This window comes from Centrocercus urophasianus, unplaced genomic scaffold, assembly GCF_019232065.1.
Source record: "Centrocercus urophasianus isolate 14NV4802_14NV808 unplaced genomic scaffold, USGS_Curo_1.0 seq_23, whole genome shotgun sequence".
Taxonomy (NCBI): Eukaryota; Metazoa; Chordata; class Aves; order Galliformes; family Phasianidae; genus Centrocercus; species Centrocercus urophasianus.
In genome coordinates, this window is record NW_024884789.1 from 2,585,627 (window position 1) to 2,608,884 (window position 23,258).

The 23,258-nt window shown below is 38.8% G+C and overlaps 1 protein-coding gene across 6 annotated transcripts in view; it reads left to right on the forward strand.

Moving 5' to 3' along the window:
- Window positions 1-24: 24 nt before the first annotated feature.
- Window positions 25-23,258, forward strand: part of CERS3 (ceramide synthase 3) — a 50,036-nt gene continuing 26,802 nt past the window's right edge. The window contains exons 1-6 of one of the 6 annotated variants that reach the window (XM_042824287.1): window positions 25-113; window positions 615-692; window positions 15,047-15,229; window positions 16,729-16,846; window positions 18,913-19,031; window positions 22,739-22,796. In XM_042824287.1, the coding sequence (XP_042680221.1) occupies window positions 652-692; window positions 15,047-15,229; window positions 16,729-16,846; window positions 18,913-19,031; window positions 22,739-22,796 (519 nt within the window). In that variant the 5' untranslated portion in view covers window positions 25-113; window positions 615-651. Of the gene's footprint in view, window positions 114-614; window positions 693-1,542; window positions 1,706-7,678; window positions 7,891-8,038; window positions 8,073-11,457; window positions 11,480-15,046; window positions 15,230-16,728; window positions 16,847-18,912; window positions 19,032-22,738; window positions 22,797-23,258 lie in introns of those variants that run through there. The other 5 variants (XM_042824288.1, XM_042824289.1, XM_042824290.1 and 2 more) reach the window with 5 other exon arrangements.

Consider the following 23,258-nt stretch of genomic DNA (forward strand, 5'->3'; position numbering starts at 1 on the left):
TATTGGTGTATTAAAACTGAAATCAGATGAACGTGGTTTTTGTTGACACTAAAAAGTCTGCAGTTGCGCTCAATGACGTGATCCGTTACCTCGGGGTCTCAGGCTTATTTGTGGTATGTATGTCATGCACTGTGTATCAGTAGTGATTGCTAGGAATGCAAAAACTGCTAATAAATAACTTATCTGAAAGAATATCAACAACATACAATATTTAAAGTCTTGTCAGTTATACTTAACATCATTCTAATGTAGCAGTTTAGTAGTGATTGCCAGATTGGTGGTGATTGTGGACTCTAAGCAGTTAAGAGGTTAAGTGAAATAAAATACTACAGCTGGGGGCTGATTTAATGTTCATACTGTGTGTATTGAATCTGTGCTCTGCTCCAAGTGAACGTGTGGGGGTACTACCAATATCCCAATAATCCATGCCATCTGTTTTCCTTGGTTGAAGTGCTTGCCTAGTGCTTAGGAGGTCCTGTTTACTTGATCTAATCAATGATGTTGCCACCTCAGTAAAAATTGAATCTATTTTTTCTTAATATTGCATGGTATGCTCCTTTTAATTATGAAGGAAAGTTTTGCATGGTACTAATGCATGTTTTACTTATTTACAGAACTTTTGTTGGAACATTATGTTTAAAATCAAGAGAAATGAAATTCCAACAAATTCTTACTTCCTTTACACATTTCATGTAAGTATCAAACATATCTGCAAGGTAGAGAATTATAAATTTAAATATCTGCAGTGTGATGAGGTGGATGTTGAATGTAATCTTAAATGGTTGCATCTCTTATTACATCTAATTTGAATAACCTGAAAAGTGTCTAAGACTGCTAGGGGAAAGTTCAGAACAGCATCCAAACCAGTGTGTGCACCAAATAGGAAGCCACCTAATGTTGGTAAACTTAACATGCAGCTTGTAATGATCTTAGGAGGGTTAGGCAATGGGAAAATACCAGTGACAGAGTACTGTAAATCCCACACCTTATCACCTCTGAAAGAAGCTGTTTTCCTCTTGGGATCGTCTCTTGAAGACAAGTGGTCTGTTCTGTTTGAGGACCAGGTAAGTTGTCTCTTTCCCCTTTACAGGAACTCTGTAGTGAAAAATAGGTGTGAAGATAAACAGTTTCTGAAACAGGTGACTCTGGCCACCAAACTGCTGTGGCCATCTTCCAGATTAGTCTTGAGCTCTCAGACAGTGAATCAACTATGTACTGAGAGTGGGGGAAGAGTGGATTGAAGTTCATAGTCTATCTAGATGGAGATAACAGTGCTTGCCAGAGACATTGAATGGTATTAATTCTTTCTGACTTGAAACTTCGGTCTTTGAGATGACTGCTCTGTCATCTCAAAGTGAAAGTTGTACAGGCAATACAAAATCATATGACATGTAGTAGACCTGAATATTCTGTGCTTACACTGGGGAATATGAATGTCTGGTCAGAAAAATTCAATTTGCTTATAGTCACTTGAATTAAAAACTAATGTTTGAGTTGTCTGACCAGAGGAATGCCCAGTTCCTGTTCAATGTTTAAATGCAGTTACACTCTAGGTGCTGAGTTGTTCACTTCTGTCAGGACTGGAAGCCTGTGGGCGTGTTCAAAGATGCAGCGCTGGACAACTTGAGAACTTTGCAGTTCAGACAGGGGAAGTGCCTTTGGCAAGACAGTTGAACAAGGATTTCTCAAGTTCACAATTTTCAATGTAGGTACTTAGGTTTCAGTGAAATCCTTTCTACTGTCCCCTCTTCTCATCTGAGCTTTGCTGACTAGTTTGTTTTACTTAAGTAACCTCACTGTTTCACTGAACTACTTTACAAGTTGGAAATACCCAGATTACAACCATATTTCTCACACCTTAATGATTTAAATGGCGAAAGAAAGGTAGGAAAACAGGGATTTGCTGCATTTGTAAATGTACTAGCTACCTAGTGTTTTATACCTTGATCTTTTACTATTTATGACCTATAGGAACTGAGATGAAGTAAAACTGACGGGTCAAGTTTTTCTTTCTTTATTCTGCACAAAATGAGTGTGAGCAGTGCAGTAACTTGTAGCTTTATGGGTGTATTCAGAAAGTCTAGCACGAGGAAAAGACCTTTGTAAATTAGTTTGTATTTCAATCCATTAAGTATATATTCTGGGTTTTGATTTTGGTCTATTTTTGAATCTTTACTCTGAAGATTTTATACAGAGCTGCCATTTACTAGAGCAAAACCTATTGCCAGTGTTAGATTAGAACTTTTGAACTAGGTCAGTAGTATTGTTATTAGGAGGATAACATGCCTTGCATTTGGCTATTGATATCTAAACATTTTCTTCTGTTAGATAGAGAACGAGATAAATGCCCTGTTTGGAGATGATTATTTATCTGAGCACTTAACCTGAGATAGTCTCCATCTGTGTTGTGAGTTTTCCTTGCATGCCAGTAGAGTAAATTACACTTTCATAAGGCAAGCAGCAGTAGAAGTTGCTTAGAGGATGTACTTTTTTGAAGGGTAGTCTTAAACTGGATATTTGCAGGGACTGATAAGTTACAGCTCAATCCAGGTGGATCCCAGTGACTCCATTCTTGTGGTTCTTCAGACTGAATTTTCTCCAGTATTTACAGTTGCTCTGCCTTCTGGCTTCTACACTTGTAATAAGAGTTTTAATCCTGTAATACAAGAACAAAACCAAACCTTCAGAATTTCTATATTAACAATATTCTTGTAAAGCTCGGATTAAGGAGCCTTGGTTTTTCCGTAGTTTATCATTGCAACATGAAGTGTTTGTACTTCCAAATTCAGTCTGGGTTGGTGTCTGAAGCCAGTGTGAAGTATTTATCACAGCCTGTTAGGATCAGTAGGAGTGAGAATACTGTAGTCTTTACAGTTTTTCTTCTCTGTATTCTGCCTGAAAGTTGTCCAACTGAATTTGTAGATTGTTGTTGCACTTCATACAACTGCCAGATTCCCTGGCTTACTCTGAAATCTTGTTAGAAGCCAACTGTGTGTGTCAGAGTGGATCATGAGCAGCTTTTTACTATCACTGCCTCAACAGCAAGCATGGACTTGGAATGGTTGAGTAACCATTTAAGGTTAGGTCTCAGATTTAAGCTTTTCCACGTTGCTGTCATCTTAAGTGCTGTATAATTGAGTTTATTGCTGTCTACTATTGGAAGCATTCTTTAAAAGAGAAGGTGGCTTTGTTTTACTTAGAATAATAAAGAAATAGAACATAGTTTTCAGGTTTTAAAAAAAAAATCTTTCATGGAGAATTAAAAAAAAAAAAAATCCTTAGTCATTTCTGGTTCTTACTGACCTGTATGGCAAAACACAAGCTTTGTTAGTCAGCAATGTCTTTCCAGGGAAGAGTCTTGAAAACATTATGTAGTACTTAAAAAAATAAATAAATAATAATAATAATAAATAAAGCATTCAACCTGAGAAGTGATTGCGTTACAGAATGCTGGTCTCCTTAGAAGGTGTTTTATCCCCAAACTGTCGGGAGTTGTCCAAGAATCTCCCTCATTGTATTCTGATGCTGGAGATTTGAAACCTGAAAGGTTTTCTTCAAAGAGCTTCTGAATGCCCACAGTGACTTGGAAGGAAGCAACAGCTGCAAAGGAAACAGTGAAAAAGATTATGAAGTCTGTTGTAAAAAGAGTTTGTAGTGATTAAACCAATAAGATCTGTAGTCAAAGTCTGATGTGCTTCATTTTTCATTAACAATTGGCACAGACTCACTATGCAGCAAATGTGGGACTCTTAAATGGTGTGTTTGTTTAAATTCATCACCTCCTTGGAGTTGAATCTATTATTTGATCATCCCAAGCAGAATGTCAGTTCTTCTAAAGGATTGTTTCTTTACCTCATTTCAAAGTTTCAGCTGCTGTGATTCCAATGTCTTCTCTAATTTTCAGCTACAGACAGCTGTAGAGGAGGCAGTTCTTACTGACTGGAACAGGCAAGGGGTTGCCTTTCAGTTTCACTAAGCACGTGCTCATGTTTTGTGTTTCTATTCTGTATGGATAGATAAACATTGATGCTTTAAGACTCTTCTGTTAAAGTAATCAAGCAATCTTTGCAGTGTTGTCTTTTGTGCAAGTGTTACAAATTGCTGAGGTTTATTTTCATGCAGTTGTTTAACCAGTACTTCCAGCTCCAGGAATCAACAAGGCATCATCTATTTAATTTTTTAAATCCCACATTGTGTAGACTGTTGGAAATTAATTAAAAACTCTCTCCTGAATAAATTGATTGAACTGATTGTTGAATTCCCTGCACATGCAAGTATTATTTGAGCAAATTAGTGGTGCTGTATTTGAAAGGGAAAAGGTCCAGGCTTTGTAATAGTTCTTTTTACTAAGATTGTGATTAACAGATATAAGTCTTAATGCAATGCTTCCTCTAAATGCAAGCAGTAGAAGTTACTCTTCCATGTTTTTTTTTAAACTATATTTTAATGTGCTTTCACTGTTTTATGGATATGCAGTTTGATTTGAAAATTATAATTCAGTGCTTCTGTTATTAGAGGGATGAATATGACAAATGTGGAGAAAGTGAGTTAAATCAAGGAGAAATAATCTTATGAGGGATCATCTGCAAACAAAGATTGGGAGGCTTATATAAAGGAAAGCTGTCTGAACTACAACTACATGAAACTTCACTAATATATGCATACAGCTCTGTGCTTTTGGGTTTGGGTGGATTCTTAACTGCAGCTCTGGAGGCTTATCAATACACCGCGTGTTCAGCATTTAAATGAAATACAGCCAAAAAATTGTGAGATGCAGCATATTTGTGGTATTTATATCCCTCAGTTGTGTATGAAAGAATGTAGTTAGAAAGTGGTCCCCAGGTAATGCTGGTATTGCTTCCTGGAGCCTTTTACCTAAGATGTAGTTAAGGATTATTAATGGTCCTCTTTTGGCACCTGATCAAAAAGCTTGTAGTTTGGGTAGGCAGTGTATTGCTGTTCTGCTGCTTTCCTCTCCATTGCCTTTACTTTTCCAGTATTACTACTGACTTCTCCTTTCTGTTCCATTGTTGTCCTGTTGTTCAAGCCACAGATTCTCAAATATTCTCTTTCTTAATGAAGTTCATGCAATCAAGTTCTGAATTTTTAGATTTCAGTGTTTTGAGGATTTCAGCCTGTTTGTTCAAATGTATTTTTGCTTTGGTCCTGCATTGACACTAAGGAACAGTGTTTATAACCTTACCATTTGCTCTATTTGCAATCAGATATCCAGTCTTCAATTATGATAGATAGAAGAAACTAATTTCTAATTATTAATACTAACTTGCAACTCTGTATGGATTGCAAGTCAGATCGTACCTCCGAGTAAGAAAGCTCTTGAGCAGAAAACTTTTAGAGAGATCCTGAATGGATGACTTCCTCTCTTTTCTGTAGGGGAAGTTTGATGTATTGGGAGGAGATATTTCTGATATTTTTTTTCCTTATGCAATTACTTAAAAGTTCAGGTGAAAACTCGCATACATTGAATTCATGTGTTCTAATTTGATATATGTATTTATTGGAAAAGCTAAAGAAGTGGACTCTGAGGTTTTTTTTGTTCTACTTCCCACCCCCCCACCCCCCCGCTGGCATCTTCTACATAATTTATCCTTTCCAGTGATATGTGCAATAATTATTTTGGCTGATCACATACCTCTTATCTAGTTACTTAGTCATATGACAAATGGTTTTAAATTAAGATGGGAGATTTAGGTGAGGTATTAGGAGGAACATTTTCGCACAGAGGGTGGTGATGCACTGGATCAGGCTGCCCAGATAGGCTGTGGATGCCCCGTCCCTGGAGGTGTTCAAGGCCAGGTTGGATGGGGCCATGGGCAGCCTGGTATAGTATTAAATGTGGAGGTTGGTTGCCCTGCATGTGGCAGGGGGGTTGGAGATTCATGATCCTTCCAACTCTGGCCATTCTGTGGTCTTTGAGATCCTATTCAACCTAGGCCATTCTATGATTCTGTGGCACATTACACTGCAGGTAAGGAATAGTTGCATTTTTTTTCTTTCCCTCCATGAGTAATACAGAGTAAGATTTTTTTTTTTTTTTCCTGTGGCTTCGAAGTTAAAGATAACTGACTGAAGAATTGTATGAAAGTTGGGCAGTAATTGGAAGTGCCATAGGCAGGTTTAATCGAGAGGCTATGGTTCGGATGTTATTTACATGCAGTGTGTTTAATCTTGTTATAGAATCCAGCGTAGGTGATGTATGCTACCTAAAAAAGGCTCCTGAGAAACTGTGTAAAGACAGTTTGCTGTTATCTGTAGCAGTCTCAAATTTGCTCCATTCAAATGAAAGGGGTTTTTTTGCAATGCAGTGCAAGAGTGAAGAAATTATGAAGTGTAAGAAAGGTGTTTGTGCCAATTACCTATTACATAACTGGCACAGTATTAGACAAGGGAAATATGAATCAACTTGCTCTAGGCTTTCCTGATTGGCAGAGTGTTCTTAAGTGTTCTGCTTGATTCATGCTAGTGGTTTAGATGTGGGAAACTATAGAGATAACTTAAAGGAGCAGCCGAGCCCTAATACTACCTTCCTGAAATAATCCTTCCTGTTTAATATTGCTTTAGTGCTTCAGTTTATTGGATATCACTCCTAGTTTTATGGAAGCTCTGAAACAGTTATTTATTGATATTGCAACAGCTGCAATACTGAACACCTTGAAAAACCTTTTGAACAAACGAAACATTTCAGTCTGAATCTCTTTAGGGGAAAGTAAGTGAACTGGATCCAAGTATTGCTGCATCGAGTCTTCCGTTACTGTCTTAGGGAGAATGATGAAAGTTTCCATGTAGTCGAAGGGTGGGGTGGGGGTGCAGGAGGAAAAACTGCTCCATTATCAGTTATGTTTTGTATATCTTGCACTCCTGTGTAGCCATCTGCTGTTAGCTCCCTTTAGAGGCAGTGCTTCAGGAGAGGTGAAACTTGGGTCCAGCTTTGACATGTTGGTTCCTATTGTGTGGGTTGTTGTCTGCTGACTGCAAGCGGACGGAGAGGGCTACTAGAACTTCTCTGCAGATTTAAAATCTGTAGATGTTCCTGGCTTTCTAGTGACACCTTTTTATTCCTTTCCAACAATATTAAGATGCCTTATGCTTCAGAATGCAAAGTAATACCAGTATTTCTGAATGCTGTTGATTATTATTTGAAGCTGAGGTGACCAGTTGAGGAATGACTTTCAGCCTTATTCCTTAGTCATGGAATTAAAAGCAAATCAATTAAAAACTTTAATTAAAAGTAAGCCCCCTCACATCCAAACAAAACAAAAAAATAGCAGTTCAGTAATTAATTCTATGTTTGTATGGTATGTCTGACCAAACATGTTCAGTTTGCGTGATTTTGCTCTGCTGTAGGACTTCCAACAATTCCACTTTATATTCTGAGAAACTGTAACACTTTCATTTTGTTGACTGAGGCTGAAAGCATTCCGGAGGTGATCAGTAGGAGGGGAAATTTTTGTCTGATTTAATTTTGAAACCTTTACTTAATCTAATAATGCATGTAAAGATGTTGTGTTGGGATTTCCTTTCTGTGCAATCAGCATCCTCCTGTGCGTGTCTAGAGCAACATTAGTTGAGACAAATTCTCATCGTGCAACCAAATACCGTGTGATTTAGAACATTTCTTCATCTGCTGTGTTGAAACAGGCACACGGGAAGGCGCCTGGCATTACTGCTCCTGAGTTTCAGTGAGTAGTTACTCATGACTTCAGGATTGCCTTCAGTCAGAAATCTTGAAGTGCAGCTTTGGTGGGTGGGTCTCTGAAGAATTTGAAAGAGTTGTGCAGATGGGGCGTGTTTACTTCTGTCGAAGTAGTGACTGCAATGCCTCTTCGTGGCTAATGTGTGTGTGTTCTCTTTGGCTGCAACATCATAAAGGTAGGAATTTCTTTCGCTCTTTTTTTTTTTTTCTTGCTTCCCTACATTAGGATATGGTCCAAACTGTTAGCATGTCGGCTTTATAATGACAACTTGTAATAGATTCAGATGGTATAGATGTGAAGAGATCTTATATTGCTAAGTGTTCCAGCCTATGAGAACTGCTTTTCTTTTTGAAGAAGGTAAGTATGGATTACAGTTGTACTTCTGCATCTTGTATCATCATTCTATTTAAAGTGCTACTAAGAACACTTAATTCTAAACTGGAAAGGAGGAAAACTTGAGTAGGAAAAATGTTAGCTAATGATGTAAAATGCTTGCATAGGAAACTGAATTTAGATTGCTTGAAAAAGCTAGTTCTAGTTTTTTATTCTCTAAAATGAATTGCTATTCTGTAACTAACTCAGTTTAACAGTTTTACGTATGACTTACCTGTTACAGGTCTGGTGTCTAGTGCTGTGAATGACACATTTAAACCAGCTACCAGAAGTGGTTATTTCACAGTAACACTATAAAACTCAGAGTAATGCTGTATATTTCTTCCCTCTTACTTTTTGTATTGCATACCTATTTTTAGCCAGCTTTTTAGCTTGGATCAAAACTTCAGCTGGAGTGCCGCTGTTGATGAAGAGACTATGCTGGTATGCATTAACCGAAGGTTTCTCTTGCATTTGTTATGACATGAATAGGATGCCAAGCAGAGGCTGCAATAATGAAATACCAGTTACGTTCTGACTCCTCCTCTAGTTGGCTTTGTGGGTGGAGAATGTATGGGCAGGTTAAACCGCAAAGGAGGGGATAACCAACAGGTGGAGAACTAAAAACAGTGGAGCACAACAGACTTGATCTGATTCAGGGTGATGAGGAGATGAGCACACAAGTTTGAGTCACTGTGCGTATGTGATAGCTGAAGACCTTGACTGTCCACCAGCCCCTCTTTCAGGAAGCTGTGAATGACAGCTCTCCAGAGCGAAACTGCACCGGTGCTGCCTCTTTCCCTGATTCCCAAGAGCTAATTTAAAATGTTGAGTCATCTGCTGTGCCGGTGAAGAAGCTTACATCCTTTGCTTTTACACCCTCAGGTCCTCTCTCCAGTTCCTGATTGTTCTGTTACCTTCACATATTTTGTGACTCTGCTGTACTTAGTGCAGCTTATGTTCTGACAAGTTTTACTAATGAGTTCTAGAAGGAAGTGGTGTCCCTCTAGGTCTGCTCAAACTTATGAGCTAAGCATCTAAGAACATGTAGTTCTGACTGAGCTTTCTTCATAGAACTGTATTTTTTTCTTAAACTCTAAATTACTGCGTAGCTCTTTATCCAACTCTGTCAGTGTCAGGGATTTTAAAGCTTAGAGACAGGCGTAGTTTGCACTATAATTATACTTAGTGAGAACTATTTTTCACTCTTTTAAGCTGCCTGAGATCTACTGAAGCAAATACATACGCTCAGGTTTTATCTTTGACTAGTATAGTAGCTTTCACCCAGAAAATGAATTCTTTCAAGCAGTCCTGATTCTCTTTCCCCTGTACAACAAGGGAAAGTGTAATAAAACTCACTTGCCACCTTAATTGAGATTTACTTCATGCTATTTTGGCCTGCTGTGATACAGAAACCAAGTTACAAGGCAATGTGATAGAATAGTAAAAGAAACAGAATATTCTAATTGCCTTCTAACTAGGGACTTGTAATTGTTTACAGTTGAAACTTGTCCATATTAAGGAGTGAATTTGAAGTTAGGGGTCTCATAGCGATCTTAATTCAGCTCTGTTATGTGTATAAAGTATTTCAGTGTTTCATCATAAGAACCTTTAAGTCCAACAGCTCTTTCATTTTGTGCTTCCATTAGTTGTATGCATAGGGTGGGTAAGATGTCATTCATGCTGTTGGGAATCTTTGGGCAACACGCTGGCCAGTATTAGCAGAACATAGATCTGTGGCTGAAACTTGTGTGTTGCCTCTAGCAATTATTGCTTAGTCTTAAGCAAAACAAAAATAAAAGCTGTAATAGAGTTCTGATCTTATTTACTCTTTTAAAGATCAATGGCTTGGAACAGCTTTGCTATCTTTTTGATATATGATGCTCTTGATAATTTTTTTTCTTTCCAAAACTCACTGAACCAGCTTAAACAGTTCTACCAGGCAATGGCATTAAATAGGAAATTTATGTTATTCTTGCTTTTTCTTGGTTTGTCCTTTTTCTATTACACCTCCAGAGTGGTACTGAGCAGATATTCTAGGAAAGATGCTGAGTGAAACTACTTTTTCACTTGCATGTTGGTGTTGGTGATTTATTGAGTTTTCCAGCATATTCAGTAAGTGAAGATAAGAGGTTCTTTTAACAATTCCTTTGAATCTGGATGTCACTTTCCCTTAATTCTGGTTTTGGAAATTCAGTTTTTGCAAAGAAGGGGCTTTTGCTTGGAGGATAAAATCAAGACTTGCCTATTTCTTATTAGTTTTTTCCTTATACTGTAGCAGTCAGTAACTAAACTTCAAAGCAGCTCCTGACTTGGATTTTCAAAATCTAACACGTAGTTTCTGGCTTTTGTCAAAGCAAAATTTGTCATTTTTTTTGTTTAACATCAGTAAAAATATAAGTGTTTTTTGGAAAAGAGATTGAAAGGAAGGTTCACTTTGGTACTTCCCAACTGTGTAGGCTTTTTAATTACAAAGGATGCAGTTCCTAAACTAGCCATTCCTGATTTTCCTGTTTTATGCTAGCCCAGTTATAGTACTAGATTAGGCTACAGAAGAGATCCTTAGCAAGGAGTTGATTAGATGTATTTACTTGGAGTGTTTATTTTCCAGGATACAGGGGAACCTTCCAATTTTCTGAAATATCTGTTTTATTGTTAGACTGATTTTTATTTATTTTTTTTTTTTCAGATCCTTTCAGAGGAATAGCAAAAATTCCAGTTTTGTCAGTGAAAAATGACAAAATGAGGAGCTATGAGATATGGTTTAGTGGCTTATGGTAGCAAGAGTAGTGGGAGGACAGCTGGACTAGATGATCTTGTAGATCCTTTCCAATGCTGTGATTCTATGATTCCTCACCCCTTTCTTTCTCTTCTATGAAAATAAGTGGCAGCAGTTATTTGGGAAGTAGTAGGTATTTTCACCCTAGGTTGAGCAGAGTATCTGTCACTGAGCTGTTGTTTTCACACGTGATGTATAGCTGTTTCCTTGGCACTGTTAGAAGCTGCAAGGAAGAAGTTCTGAGCTCAGCAATCCTAGAAAAAGGATGTTTGTGCTGGGCAAGGTTTCAGATTTCTTATTAGAGCCAATCCTGAGTCAGACTGGGCCTTTGCAGCTGCTGCTGATTCTTTGGAAGCAGAGTGTGTATGACAGCACAGTCTGAGAGTAACAACTCATGGCAATTTATGCAAGCTACAACGACTGGCCTTCTTTGAAATCTAGTATCTACAGCCTGATTCCAGCACTGGAAAGGGCTGCCACCACTTGGGCTTATTCTCTGTGTCTTTGTGCTGTCACAGGCCCATGACAAAAGTGAGCATCCTCTAGTTTTATGCTGATGCTGTGGGAAAGCAAGCCTGGATCCTGACAACTGCAGTCACAGCACTTCTCAGGGGTGAGGATTTCTTGGCAGTATAAAAAGAGCTTGTTGCACAACACTTCACTTGCCCAAGTACTGAGAAACTGGTTCTCCCATGTTCCACCTAGATTTCATGCACTGTATGAGGTGATGCCTTTCTATATGGCTATTGCTGTACATAGGCCCTGTTCCTGGGTGGCAGAAAAGACAGCTGAAACATCTCTACCTATTTATTTGTCTCTACCACAGGAGGTACCAGTGGCGAATGCCTTTCACTTCACATGCATGCTGTGGGCACTTGAAGAGGTTACTGGTCTTCCTGACCTGTTAGATGTAATAAGCTGCCAAAAATAATTGGGTTTAAAACAAAACTAGACAGTATAGACAAAACAGTTGAAGTACATGCAAGTGCTTATGTCTGCTCTACTTGTAAGACACCACAACTATAGCCCATAGGGAAAACCATAGAGGAAAAAATACACAACGTGAAAATTTTCTTTCTGATGGCACTGGAAATGTTCTGAAAATGTCTTTCTCTCTGCCATTCAGTCTATTGCCTGGTGAACTGACATGGAGTAAGGGATTCTTCAGAGAGAAATGTCTCTCTGCCACAGTTTCACCAGATGCCTGGTAATCGGGAGGGGGCATTAGCAAATGAAAATAGTTTTTTTGTAACAGATAGCTTGCTAGAAACAAATGAACTGTGCGCCTTCTTTATTACCTATTCCCCATCCTCTGGCCTCTCATTTTGCATGTCTCACAGCCATTGTTAATGGCTGTGATCATTGATCAAATGATCAAAAAATTTAAATGGAAGCTCTCATAAGGTAGAGAAAGCTGATAATGGGAGTTAGCATCTGGGACAGTGGTTGCTGTAGATGTGATGAGTAAGGCACAAAGCAGGATTATTGGTATTGGTCATGCTGTGGGGTAGCTAAAATAACCTTTAGGGTGGAGAGGTTAGGATGATGATTAGTTATTAAAAGTGTAATTGAAAATCATGGGGGAATAGCCCCAGTACCTGAATAACCTCTATTACAGAAATGGGAATCTCCAGAACTGTCCAGGGAACGACCTGACTTGCTGTAGTGAAAACAGTGTAGGGTGAAAGTCCAGTTCAAGAATAATGAAGCATAGCAAGCTGTGCAAACAGGTGTAGAATCTCATCAATGGTTTTCTAAGAATTTCTTGAACAGCCATCAATAGGGATGGTCTAATCTGCTGTGCACCAGGCAGAACCTGTTTGAAATACAGGGTTTTACACGAGAAAGAGTTTCAGAGAACCCACTTTTCTGTGACTCTAGTTGGAGTTTCTGAGCAAGGATTTCTATGGACATCTGTGGGCTCTGGGTCGGACCCCAAATTCCAGAATTTCCTTGGATATTGAAGTTAAGGACGTGCTTATGAGCTTTAAATGAAGGTGTATTAACTAATACATGACCTGTGAAGGTAGTTGCCTTACTATATGACTGTGTGTGAAAGGAAAGCATGAATTGCTTAGATACCAAGAATCCAGTTTTGAAATGCACATTTCTGGGTCCCTGTAGGGTTTGAGTGTTCTGGGTGCATATTTAGTCACAGCCCACCTTCTGTAGTCCAATTGTTAGTGCTCTTTCCACTGTGTTTTAATAGTGGCCAATTTAACTTACAGTTACAGTTTGTGATAACTTGCAATGAACTTGCAATGCAGTCTAGTTTAAAAACACAGATACATAAAGGAGCACAGTGAAGTAATGAATGTCTCCCCTGGTCTTTTAGGGGAGCATGTCTGCAAGCTTTTCTGCCTGACATAAAATGTCATGTTTCAAAGCTCTGTTTCATTATCATGGCGCCTGCTAGCCGTAATTAAGGGTCTGTTAGCAGCCCCATTATAAATCCTGACTTCCAGGAGTTTATAATTCAGCAGTAAAGAATTGCTCTAGGCTGAAACTTGGCTTATAAAGTCTCAGGGAAGGAACGACTGTGATTTCTTCATCCTTTGTTTTTGCGTTTGCTTATACACACGATCCATTCAGTAGATTTTACTGTCCCCTTTTGGCATTTAAAAAGACTAAATGGTTGAGTTATTAATATTTCAGTATTGACTACTGTTCATGGCCAGTAAGCTAATTCACAGTGCTTGTTAACCCAGCTCTGTTTGGGTACAAGTCACAGTTTCACAAACCTGCTGCAAGTCTTCTGATTAGTGGAAACAGCCCTCCGTGGATTGCAGCAATTACTCATTAGCTGTTGATTACAGTGGGTTTCAGGACTCTAAATCTGGGAAGCCTGTGCTGTGTGAATGCATGAAGCTGGGTGTCCTGATATTGCACAGGTGAAAGTTTACACGTGGCTGTAGGCAAACCTGGATTTGTGTTGTCCCTGTTCAGTACTGGAGGAACATGAAAGGCTCTGAACCGCTATCTGTCCTCGGCCTGATTTATTTAGTCACTTGATCCTATGCAAATGGGTCACTGAAAGCTCTTCCGATGGGAAGTTTGACACGATGAAGAGGCTTGGCTGGATCTCCCAGCCTGACTGTTTCTTCATTCAAACTATGGTTTCATAAAATCAGTTATTTCCCCTAAACAAACAAACAAACAAAAAAATATGAGGGAATGTTATCATGTTATTCAGTGTTATTTCTCATTGAAGTTATAGAAAGATTACTTCGGCCTTCTGTTTTTATTCTATTTTAGAATATTTTCATAGGATATATGTAAAAAAAAAAAAAAAGTTTGGACAAATTGTAAAGATCTTACAATTAAATGAGGGGAAACAAAAACGTCTACATTCATAATGTAGAATGGGAGGGTTGAAATTGAGGCTTTGAAAAGAGCAAAATTTTTGGGTTTAGTGAAACAATCTTTTCCTTCAAGAACAGATTTTTGACGTTTTGTTCTGATCCCTAAACATGCTTATTGCACTCTGTAACTGCTATACTTGGTCCTGTGCATAGTGGTGTTTATAAATTGGGATCAAAATGCATGTTACAAGTAGTACATCAAATAGCAGTAACTCAGCAAAATGCCTTCACTAATGCAAGACTGAGTCACCCTCTGGACTTTCTCCTTTTCTTCCTCCCATCCTCCTAGTCCCTTACATTAAATTGAGAAGAGTGGCCTAGGGGACATCAGTTCTCATTTGTGTCACTTGTATCTTGTGTGATAGATTAGAAACAGTTATCTGGTCAAATCTTTTACAATATTAAATAACCTCATTTGAATGACAGAAATGAGACTGCAGATTTAAAACAAACAACCAAGAAAACAACAGAAGTACTGATTTCAACGATTCTATGTTCATTTATACCAGCTAAAGATCTAAAGATTGAGGTCTGTTTTCTCTTCCATTAGCACATAATCCCCCTGCATGCCTGCAGTAGCACTATGGAGTGCCTCTGCTGGTCCAGCAGTGTGAGCACAACCTGTGCTGGTCAGGGAGCGCGTTCGTATGGGACCCAAGTCTCCTGTTTTATTTGCTTGTACCTTATCTGTAGGAAATGTCCTGCCAGCGGGGAGCCACTGCTTTTCACAAAGTTCAATATGTTTTGTTTCCTGTATTTTTTTTTTTTTTTTTTAAATACAAGGGGAATAATTTTTAACCATCTTTTCATTTGCTTAGCATGGCGCATATATTAAAGACGCTCAACAGCTGGTTCTGGTGGGAGAATATTTGGATGCCAATCAATTGCACATGGGCAGATTTCGTAGACCGCGATGGCCTCGTCTTTCCAAAGCCACAACAGTTGTATGCCACAATACCATATGCTTTTGTATTGCTGATTATCCGGTTCTTCACTGAAAGGTAAGAAGTATGAATTCAATTTTGTGTTCTTGTTAGTTTTCCGTAATGCTAAAAAATAATTTGAGAACAAGGTATCATTACATTCTTATGTATGAAGGTTAGTTGGTAGTCTGCTAAAAATACCTACTGTCAAAACAGTGGAAGATGAAAAACTTGGAGATAGTTTCACTGCTAGGAATGTGATTGCAGCCCAATCTAGAAAGGTGTTCCTATACAGCTGTTCTAGAATAGCATTTGGATAACTCTAGTTATGCACTTTGAATAAAGTTGCAAACTCTCCAGAAACGTTTTGGTTTCTTCTTTATTTTTCCTCCTTTGGTAGAAGCACAGTTACTGCTCCTTCAAACCAAACCTCTCCTTTTGGATCAGCACACGAGGCTGATCAATCCCAGGTGTCCAAATGGAGCAACCTGAGGCAAACTTGAGGAATGAGTTTCTTCTTTTTTTTTCCCTAACAAGTTGTATTGCTTCTGCAACTGGAATTTTAATGGTACAAGCAGAAGTTGGTTCCATAGAAGAAAGCTACAAAAATGTTGAAATTTGTAGTGTTTTGACTTATTTGTGTAGCTTTACTTTTCTCTATAAAGAAAGTGATTAGTAGGTTTTTAATTATTTCAGGATAGAATGAGGAAACTTGGAATGTCATAAGTTGGACAGGCTTGACACAGAGCCAGGTAAAATCATTCATATTAGAGATCAAAAGTAATTTGGATCACATGTTTATAACCATTCATAGTGTCTCCTGAGTAAATGCTTGCCTGGCTGTCTCACTGGACTACTACTGAAAGTTGCTCATGTGAAAAATTAGCCCACACATCTGGCATGCAGTGAATCTGCTCATGAATGAAGAGAACTGACCACTGCTGGAAGTAGCAGAGAATCAATTGCTGATATCAGTAGAGGCAAGGGGCTTTTCTCGGAAGAGCCTGCCCGAGCAGAAGGGCAAAGCAACTGGCATGCTCTGTAGCACCTTGAGGGCAAAGTGGAAGAGAAGGAGAAGCCCTCTGCTGCGTGCCACATGCTAGAGGCTGTGTGGAGAATCTTGTTTCCTGGGCCATGGCAGCCCATCACAGTATGTCAAGTGGCTCTCTGCCTCTAAGAGAGTATCCCAGAAGCAGTCTTCCAGCACAGCTCATATAAAGAAACCAGTTGTTCTTGTTTTGTGTACCCTTAACTATTGCAGAACTCAAAAAAAAAAAAACAAAAAAACAAAAAAACAACAAGATAAAGTTTAGAGTTTTTCCTTTAGCTTTATATCTTTTCAGGACCACGAGCTCAAGTAATTGGATCTGCATTTTCAAGTAGCTGCTAATATGCTATTGTTCTCTCTTGGGATCAGTTAGTGAGATCTTTTTTTTTTTTTTCTTCCTCATGGTACATGGTCATATTCTATGGACAATTGAAATGCTTCAGAATTACTTCATATCCTGTCGTGAGAACAGCTGAGGTCTTGTAACTGTGTTGCATTTTTTTAAGCTTTTCATTGCATGTTTTTTCAGATACGTTGCTATTCCTCTAGCAAAAGCCTTAGGTATAAAGAATGTGAGACGTGTGAAGCCGCAGCCTAATCCTGTTTTAGAGAGTTATTTCCGGGAGTGCTCAAGACATCCATCTCAAGTAAGAGATCCTTTTGTACTAGTTTTGGTTCTTGGAAAATCACAGGCTTTACTGTTTCAATAAACGGTCAACAATGACCACGTGGGATGAGTTCCATCTGATTGACAGATGACTTATTTGGGTTTATGTTGCTGTTCTGCTGGCAAGGGTATATAGCATCCAAACTAGATGCTGTATTTTCTGGTATGTTAGACTCTAGGAAGTATTTCCAATGAAGATCAGTGCTTCATCATCTTTAACTCTTTCTGCCTGGAGAAAACATCAGCTGATGTCTGTTGTTGGGGAGTGGTATTATATTTATTGCATGTATTGACATTGGGACTCTGGGATGGAAGCCCTTTGATCTGTTACTGCATACTTTGATATACTGCTGCATATTTAATCCTGGTTCATGAAAAAGAAATATCTGTGCATTACCTTGCTGTCTATTTTCAAATTTAAACAAGTAAAAGATAAAAGCCAACATTTACCATCCTGTAATATGAAGCAACCTGATTGTTGACGAGAAAGAGGTACCTTGCTGTGATTGCAATCTCAAAGCTCATTTAATTGACTACAAATACAATGGCAGCTTTCCTACACTGGTTTTGAAAATAATTATGTACTCAGCTGATTATTAATACCTTAAACTTTGTTCTAACTCTGACTTTGCTTCACTTCCTATTTTTTTTTTTTTTTTTTTTGCCTCATATTGTGAGGAGTAGATGTATTCATGTTCACACGTGAGCTCTTTTCTATCTGGACCAGTGTCTTGATCTCTGCTTCATAACTTCCTTTTGCATGCGTGCAGTTTGCCAATTAATTTCTGAAGGGAAGCACAGCATTTGCATTTTTATATTTTTCAATGTACATAGAATTCAGGCTGCATCCTTTAGGTGTCTGGCTTAGGGACCAGTGTGTCTGAGAGTGCATGCAGAGGCCTGGCTGTCATCTGAGGACATCTAGGCTCCACTGTCTGTCAAAACAAAGTCAGTATTCCTGTGTGACGAGTGGAACACCCTTCTGAATAGAGAGCCTGTTTGCAGTGCTGCGCTCCCCAGCAGGCAAACTATCCTTTGCTTACATACCAGAGCTTTTTTCCAAGGGAAGGAGACCAAGTGAACTGGACTTACCTTGGCAGAAAGTGATGCTACCACCCAGTATTTGTATGCTAGCCTCAGGGTGAATTGCTTCCCTAGGGGGGTGAGTTGAATGCTGCCTCCATGTCTGCAGCAGCTTCAGGGCAGATCAGCCCACACCATTTTCATTTTAGGATGGAGGAGAGGGAGGGAGCCTACAAGCTGCACGTGGAGCTCTGGGCACCCAGAAGCACAGCAATCACATGGCCAACAGAATACAGCTCATTACCCCCAGCTCACCAGAGCAGGAGCTACAACCTTGTGCTTAGCACCTGACATGGCTGCACAGTGGAGCCACTTCAACCTTCAGAGTGCAGATAAAGCACAGACACTTGGAGGCCAATGAATTTTTAGGCAGTTGCTCAAGCATTAATTTATTTTTAGGCATTGAAAGAAGGCAGTCTGGATTTTGCTGGGTAAGATTAACTGACTTGCCCTGTTGCATAGCAGAACATCAGATTTGAGAACAGAGCCCAGATTGCTTTGATGCCACGTCTTACCTGAAGGACTCATTTAAATACAATCTGGCAATTATGTAATAAGGTTATGTATTGGATACACTGATAACGTGCAGTGATGCATGACACTTCAGAAAGTTCTCCTCAGCAAAACCTCTTGCTTAGCAGTAAAAGTTCATAGAATCATACAATTTCCCAAGCTTATAAATTATCAGAAGCCACCAGAAAAACAATAGCATGGTTTGTAGGCCTGTGCATTTTGTACCCACTTCAGTAATATAAATTAGTGTCCTGAAAATACAGGATTTCTGTGAATGTCATTCAAAAGTTAAATTGGGAAACTTACAAGTTAAAATGGCATGGATAGTTAATATTAGTAATATTTTTAAATGAAGATCTTACAGTGGCTGGGAAGCCAATCCAAGTATAAAACCGGTGAAGATGCCATCAATGTAGGTTTTGTTGCTAACATTATTACATTTTTTTGCAGTCAGAGATTCAAGGCCTTGCCAAAAAGTGCAACTGCACAGTCCATCTGGTGGAAAAGTGGTTTAGGAGACGGCGAAACCTTGAGATCCCAACGGTGCTTCGGAAATTCCAGGAAGCTTTGTAAGAAGACACAACTCTTGTTGTTGTTATTGATTTGTGTTTTGGGGAAAAACAGTGTTGAGGTCCTCAGGTGCCTTCCTGGCAGGGGCTGATTTCCAGGAAGCTGGGTCTGTCTGATGAGGGTTTTGGTTTGTGTTTGTGCATTTACAAAGAAATTTGTGCATTTACAAAGAAATCTAAAGGAGTTAGTAAGGTTTCTCCAGATTTGTAGCTTAAAAATATTAGATCAAGGATTCTAAAATATTGTAATTTTCTTCACTGTTTAAAAAGGGACTTATTTGTAGGTTACTGCTACATAATGCTTGATAAAAACATGTAGAGAGTAGGAAAGCATGTCTGTGTGTGCCCATAATCATAGGGGAACTTATTCACTCTGCTTTAAATAAGCATCTGTGCTGTCATCTTGGAATAATAGTGTCCTGATGTTGGTTCAGGAGCAGGAATTGTGGCATCCTAATGAAGCAGTAGGTGTCACAACTTGAACACAAGGTACCATATGGGACATGAGCTCAAATATGTCAATGAAAGTGGGCTGTTGAGCAATTGAGTGGTACTGATGAATATGGAAAAAGTTTCAAAACTTCCTTCTGCATCTAATTACAAACCAGCAGAGCATTGAGTCTGTTTTGTCACAAATCTGTGAGAAATTCCACATACGTAAACATTTTACTAATTATTCCAGTGTTATCCAAAATCTCATATGAATTGCAAGTCCCCAAGTGAGCAGCATGGCTTTGCTTACATAGCTCATTTTTCAATAGTGAAATTTACTGTACTAGTGTAAAGTACTTTCCCAATGTCCTGTCTGCTTGGATTTTTAGCTGGTATAACTACTTTGGTAACAATTCACGTGATCATAATATTTAACCTCTTTTAGTGTAGGTTAGCTTAAGGAATGAGGATTAGAAGCTCAGAGTTGAGTAGTTTATCAAGATTATTTTCAGTGTGCATCAATATGATAATGATTTGATGATCTCCTCTGGGCATAAATCTAGTTGTTAGGCATTTAGGTGCATTGCTTTGAAACCTAACTGAGCAAACTGTCTTGGCAAATGATATCCATGTCTGCTGCTGTTGTTCTGTGGCTGAGTTAACTGTCAAGTGACAATAAGATTTCTTACTATCAGTATAAGAGCTGCCTGCTGTGGTTCCATTCTTCTAGTTACATACAGTCAAAGACAAAAATTGAAACTTGCTCAGCAGCTTAAGTTAGAATGAAGCAAACAGGTTTTTCTTGTGCAATTCTGGAGACCTTGCTTTGCTCTTTGTGTCAGTGAATTTAATTGGATTTAATTTTCAAGGCAACAGAGAAGGAACAGAGCTATCCCATGTTGGTAGTCAGCGTTATGAGCATTATGGCACTTTTGAAAGCCTGCAATCTCCAGGATCATTTTGATGAATCACAAGGAAGATGTGATGAGCCAGATCTAAACTGTACTTAAGCTATTAGTGTTCCCAGTTAAGCAACACTGAGGTTTGGAAAGGTCTTTGTGTGAAACCTCCTTGCCTTAAAAGACTCAAGAGCCTTTAAATTCACCCACTACATTATTTTTTGTTAGACTCCATTCAAGAGGAAAAAAAAAAAAATCAAGAGAAAAGATTCCTGAAGTTAAATCAGAAAGATCCTTTTACATCACTGTTGTGCAGTTCAGAGTTTATAAGGCACATGGTGCATAAAATTTTGTGAATTTGGATGAATTTCACTTGGGGCTTTGTAGACAAAATTCGTAAAGAAGCTTGGCTGAATGCAAAACGAGGTAGGGCTCATCTGGCAGTCTTGTTCAGATGACGAGTTAATCTGAAGCACTCTGAGTATTTACTGCCAAGTGCTTTGGATATACATAGTTGTAGGGCTGGGGGCTAATGGTGCAGTCAGGAAGCTGCTGAAGCATGCGTACATATTACACTGAACACAGAATCTGTTCCACGTTTATTGGACTCCTCACACCTCTCTTGCTGGAAATATGAGGAGAAATAACAGCAGAATCAGCCCGTGTGTAGTCAGTCATGTGCCACAGTGTTTTTCCCAGTATCTCTCCTTTAACTCTGAGTGAGGTATTGCTTATGAATTCCACCTTCCCCTTCCATTTGCTTTCCTAATTTCTGCTTTTTTTTTTTTTTTTTTTTTTTTGTGTGTGTGTGCAGTGGGTGTTATAAAGTGTTTTTTCCCTTCATAATCTTAGGAAAGATGCTTTAAAGTAGAAATGTACAATGACCATTTATCACCAGCCTATCTTCTGGCACTTCTATAATTGCTTTTTGACTTCTGCAGGCACGATGCATATTGACTGAGCTGGCCTCTACTGTTCCATGTACTCATTTTCTTTATTTTTCTTCTGAAACATTGGCTCAGTCTTTGAACGTGTTGTTCTTTCACCTAGGACAGCCTCCAGGTAATACAGGGCTCAGAAGAGAGGCTGCTTCTACCAGGCTCGTTGTTTCTCAAATGACACTTCGTTACCATTTGCCAAAGACCCCAAAAATCATCATTTTGATTTATCTCTCAATTCATTAGTGCCAACAATGAAAGCAGAGTTCTTGTCAAGGCTCTTTCTCCTTTTTAGCAACTCACTATTCTGGGAGGCTCTCTGCTGTTCTCCTTTGTTCTCTTGCTCTAGACAATGTTCTCACCAAGTTTGGGGTCGTGTGCCTTTCTCTGTGATTGTGACCTCTCCCAGCATGTGAAGTCCTGCAGCATTTTCCTGCTGATCTTGAAGACTCGCTCAGGGAAAGGTCAGGCTTGTTCCTGCAGAGCAGAAGAGGGCAAAGGAAGAAGTTTTCCATCACCTGTAGAGGTGGGAGTGGGAACGCTCCTACTGAGTCTCTCTAGCCACACCCAGTCCCAGGGACAGTACCTCCCACACAGGTTCCAGATTGGTGACAACACTGACTGCTGGCTCCAAATCACAGCATCCTGTTCTGACACACATAACAACACAGTTTCGGTTCACTAGGATACACAGGAGCTTTTTACCCCTTTGCTGACTTACCAGATCAGTGATGAAAATCTGAAAGTTTTATGTTCTTTGATGGATTTAAACCACAAAAACCTTACACCAAACTTAAATGCTAGTCAGGGGTTGAGGTTTATGGCTAATTCAGATCTGTGAGGTAAATATAAACTTACCTGGTAGCTGTTGTTCTATAGGGCTCCCCTGTTTTCAGCAACCAGTGTTTTGTTGCTCTTGTAACAACAACAACAACAACAAAATCAGACAATCTACTCAGCAATTGAAGCAAGTCACTGCTGACTTTGACAGTGTTGACAACATTTGATCAGATTGGGAAGTACATGCTCTGTAGCTGAAACTTTTTCTAGTGGTAGGGAGCTATGAGATGTTCAGTCCAATGTGAATATTCTAGAGCAGAGATAGAGTATGTTTGATTACAGTAGGGTAATCAAACCTACGTTTGTAGGGAACTTATTACATTTGCTATGACTGTTATCTTGATCATGTTGTGCCTGGAGAACTACTGCCATGATCTACAAGGAAGGGATCTGTGTTATATAACGTAAACTCACTTTTTTTTTAGCCATTAATCAAAATATTTGAATGTTAATACTTAGCAACCCTGAAGGTAAAGTGTGAGGGTGCATTCATGTGTAAATTATCTGTAATGTACAATGACCTTCTAAAATCTATGGAAAAAAAAATTGATACTGTCTGTAAAACAAAAATGTTCTTTTTTTCATTTCAATCTTGCAGCTGGAGATTTTCATTCTATTTTGCATCCTCCATTGCTGGATTTATATTTCTGTATGATGTAAGTATACTTTGTGAATAGTTGATATTATATTTTAAAACAGGGACTGATCTCTAGATATTAATGGCACCCATTGAAGCTCATACACTGATTTTGGTGGTTGGTTGGGTTCAGAAGTTTAATGTATATGATCTGTGCAATAGGCTGCACTGAAGTTTTAATTGGGACTTTAATTTTTACTCATGAACTTATATGATTAACAGTAAAATAAAATAATGAGTAACCAGCATTGTTAAGGAAAGTTTACAGTGTGCCTTCTTAACGCCTGAAAATACATCACATGGCCATGTTTTCTCAAAGGAAGCAGTACAACTTTTCTGGCAGCTTTTTTTGGGGTCGTAGTGCATTTTATGGCTGTTTATTGTTGTTACTCCCAACTTCTGACTCAGCAGCAACAGAGAGACTGCTCATAGCTAAGTGAGCACTGCCTGGGGTATAATTAATGCTTCTCCTGAGCAATTG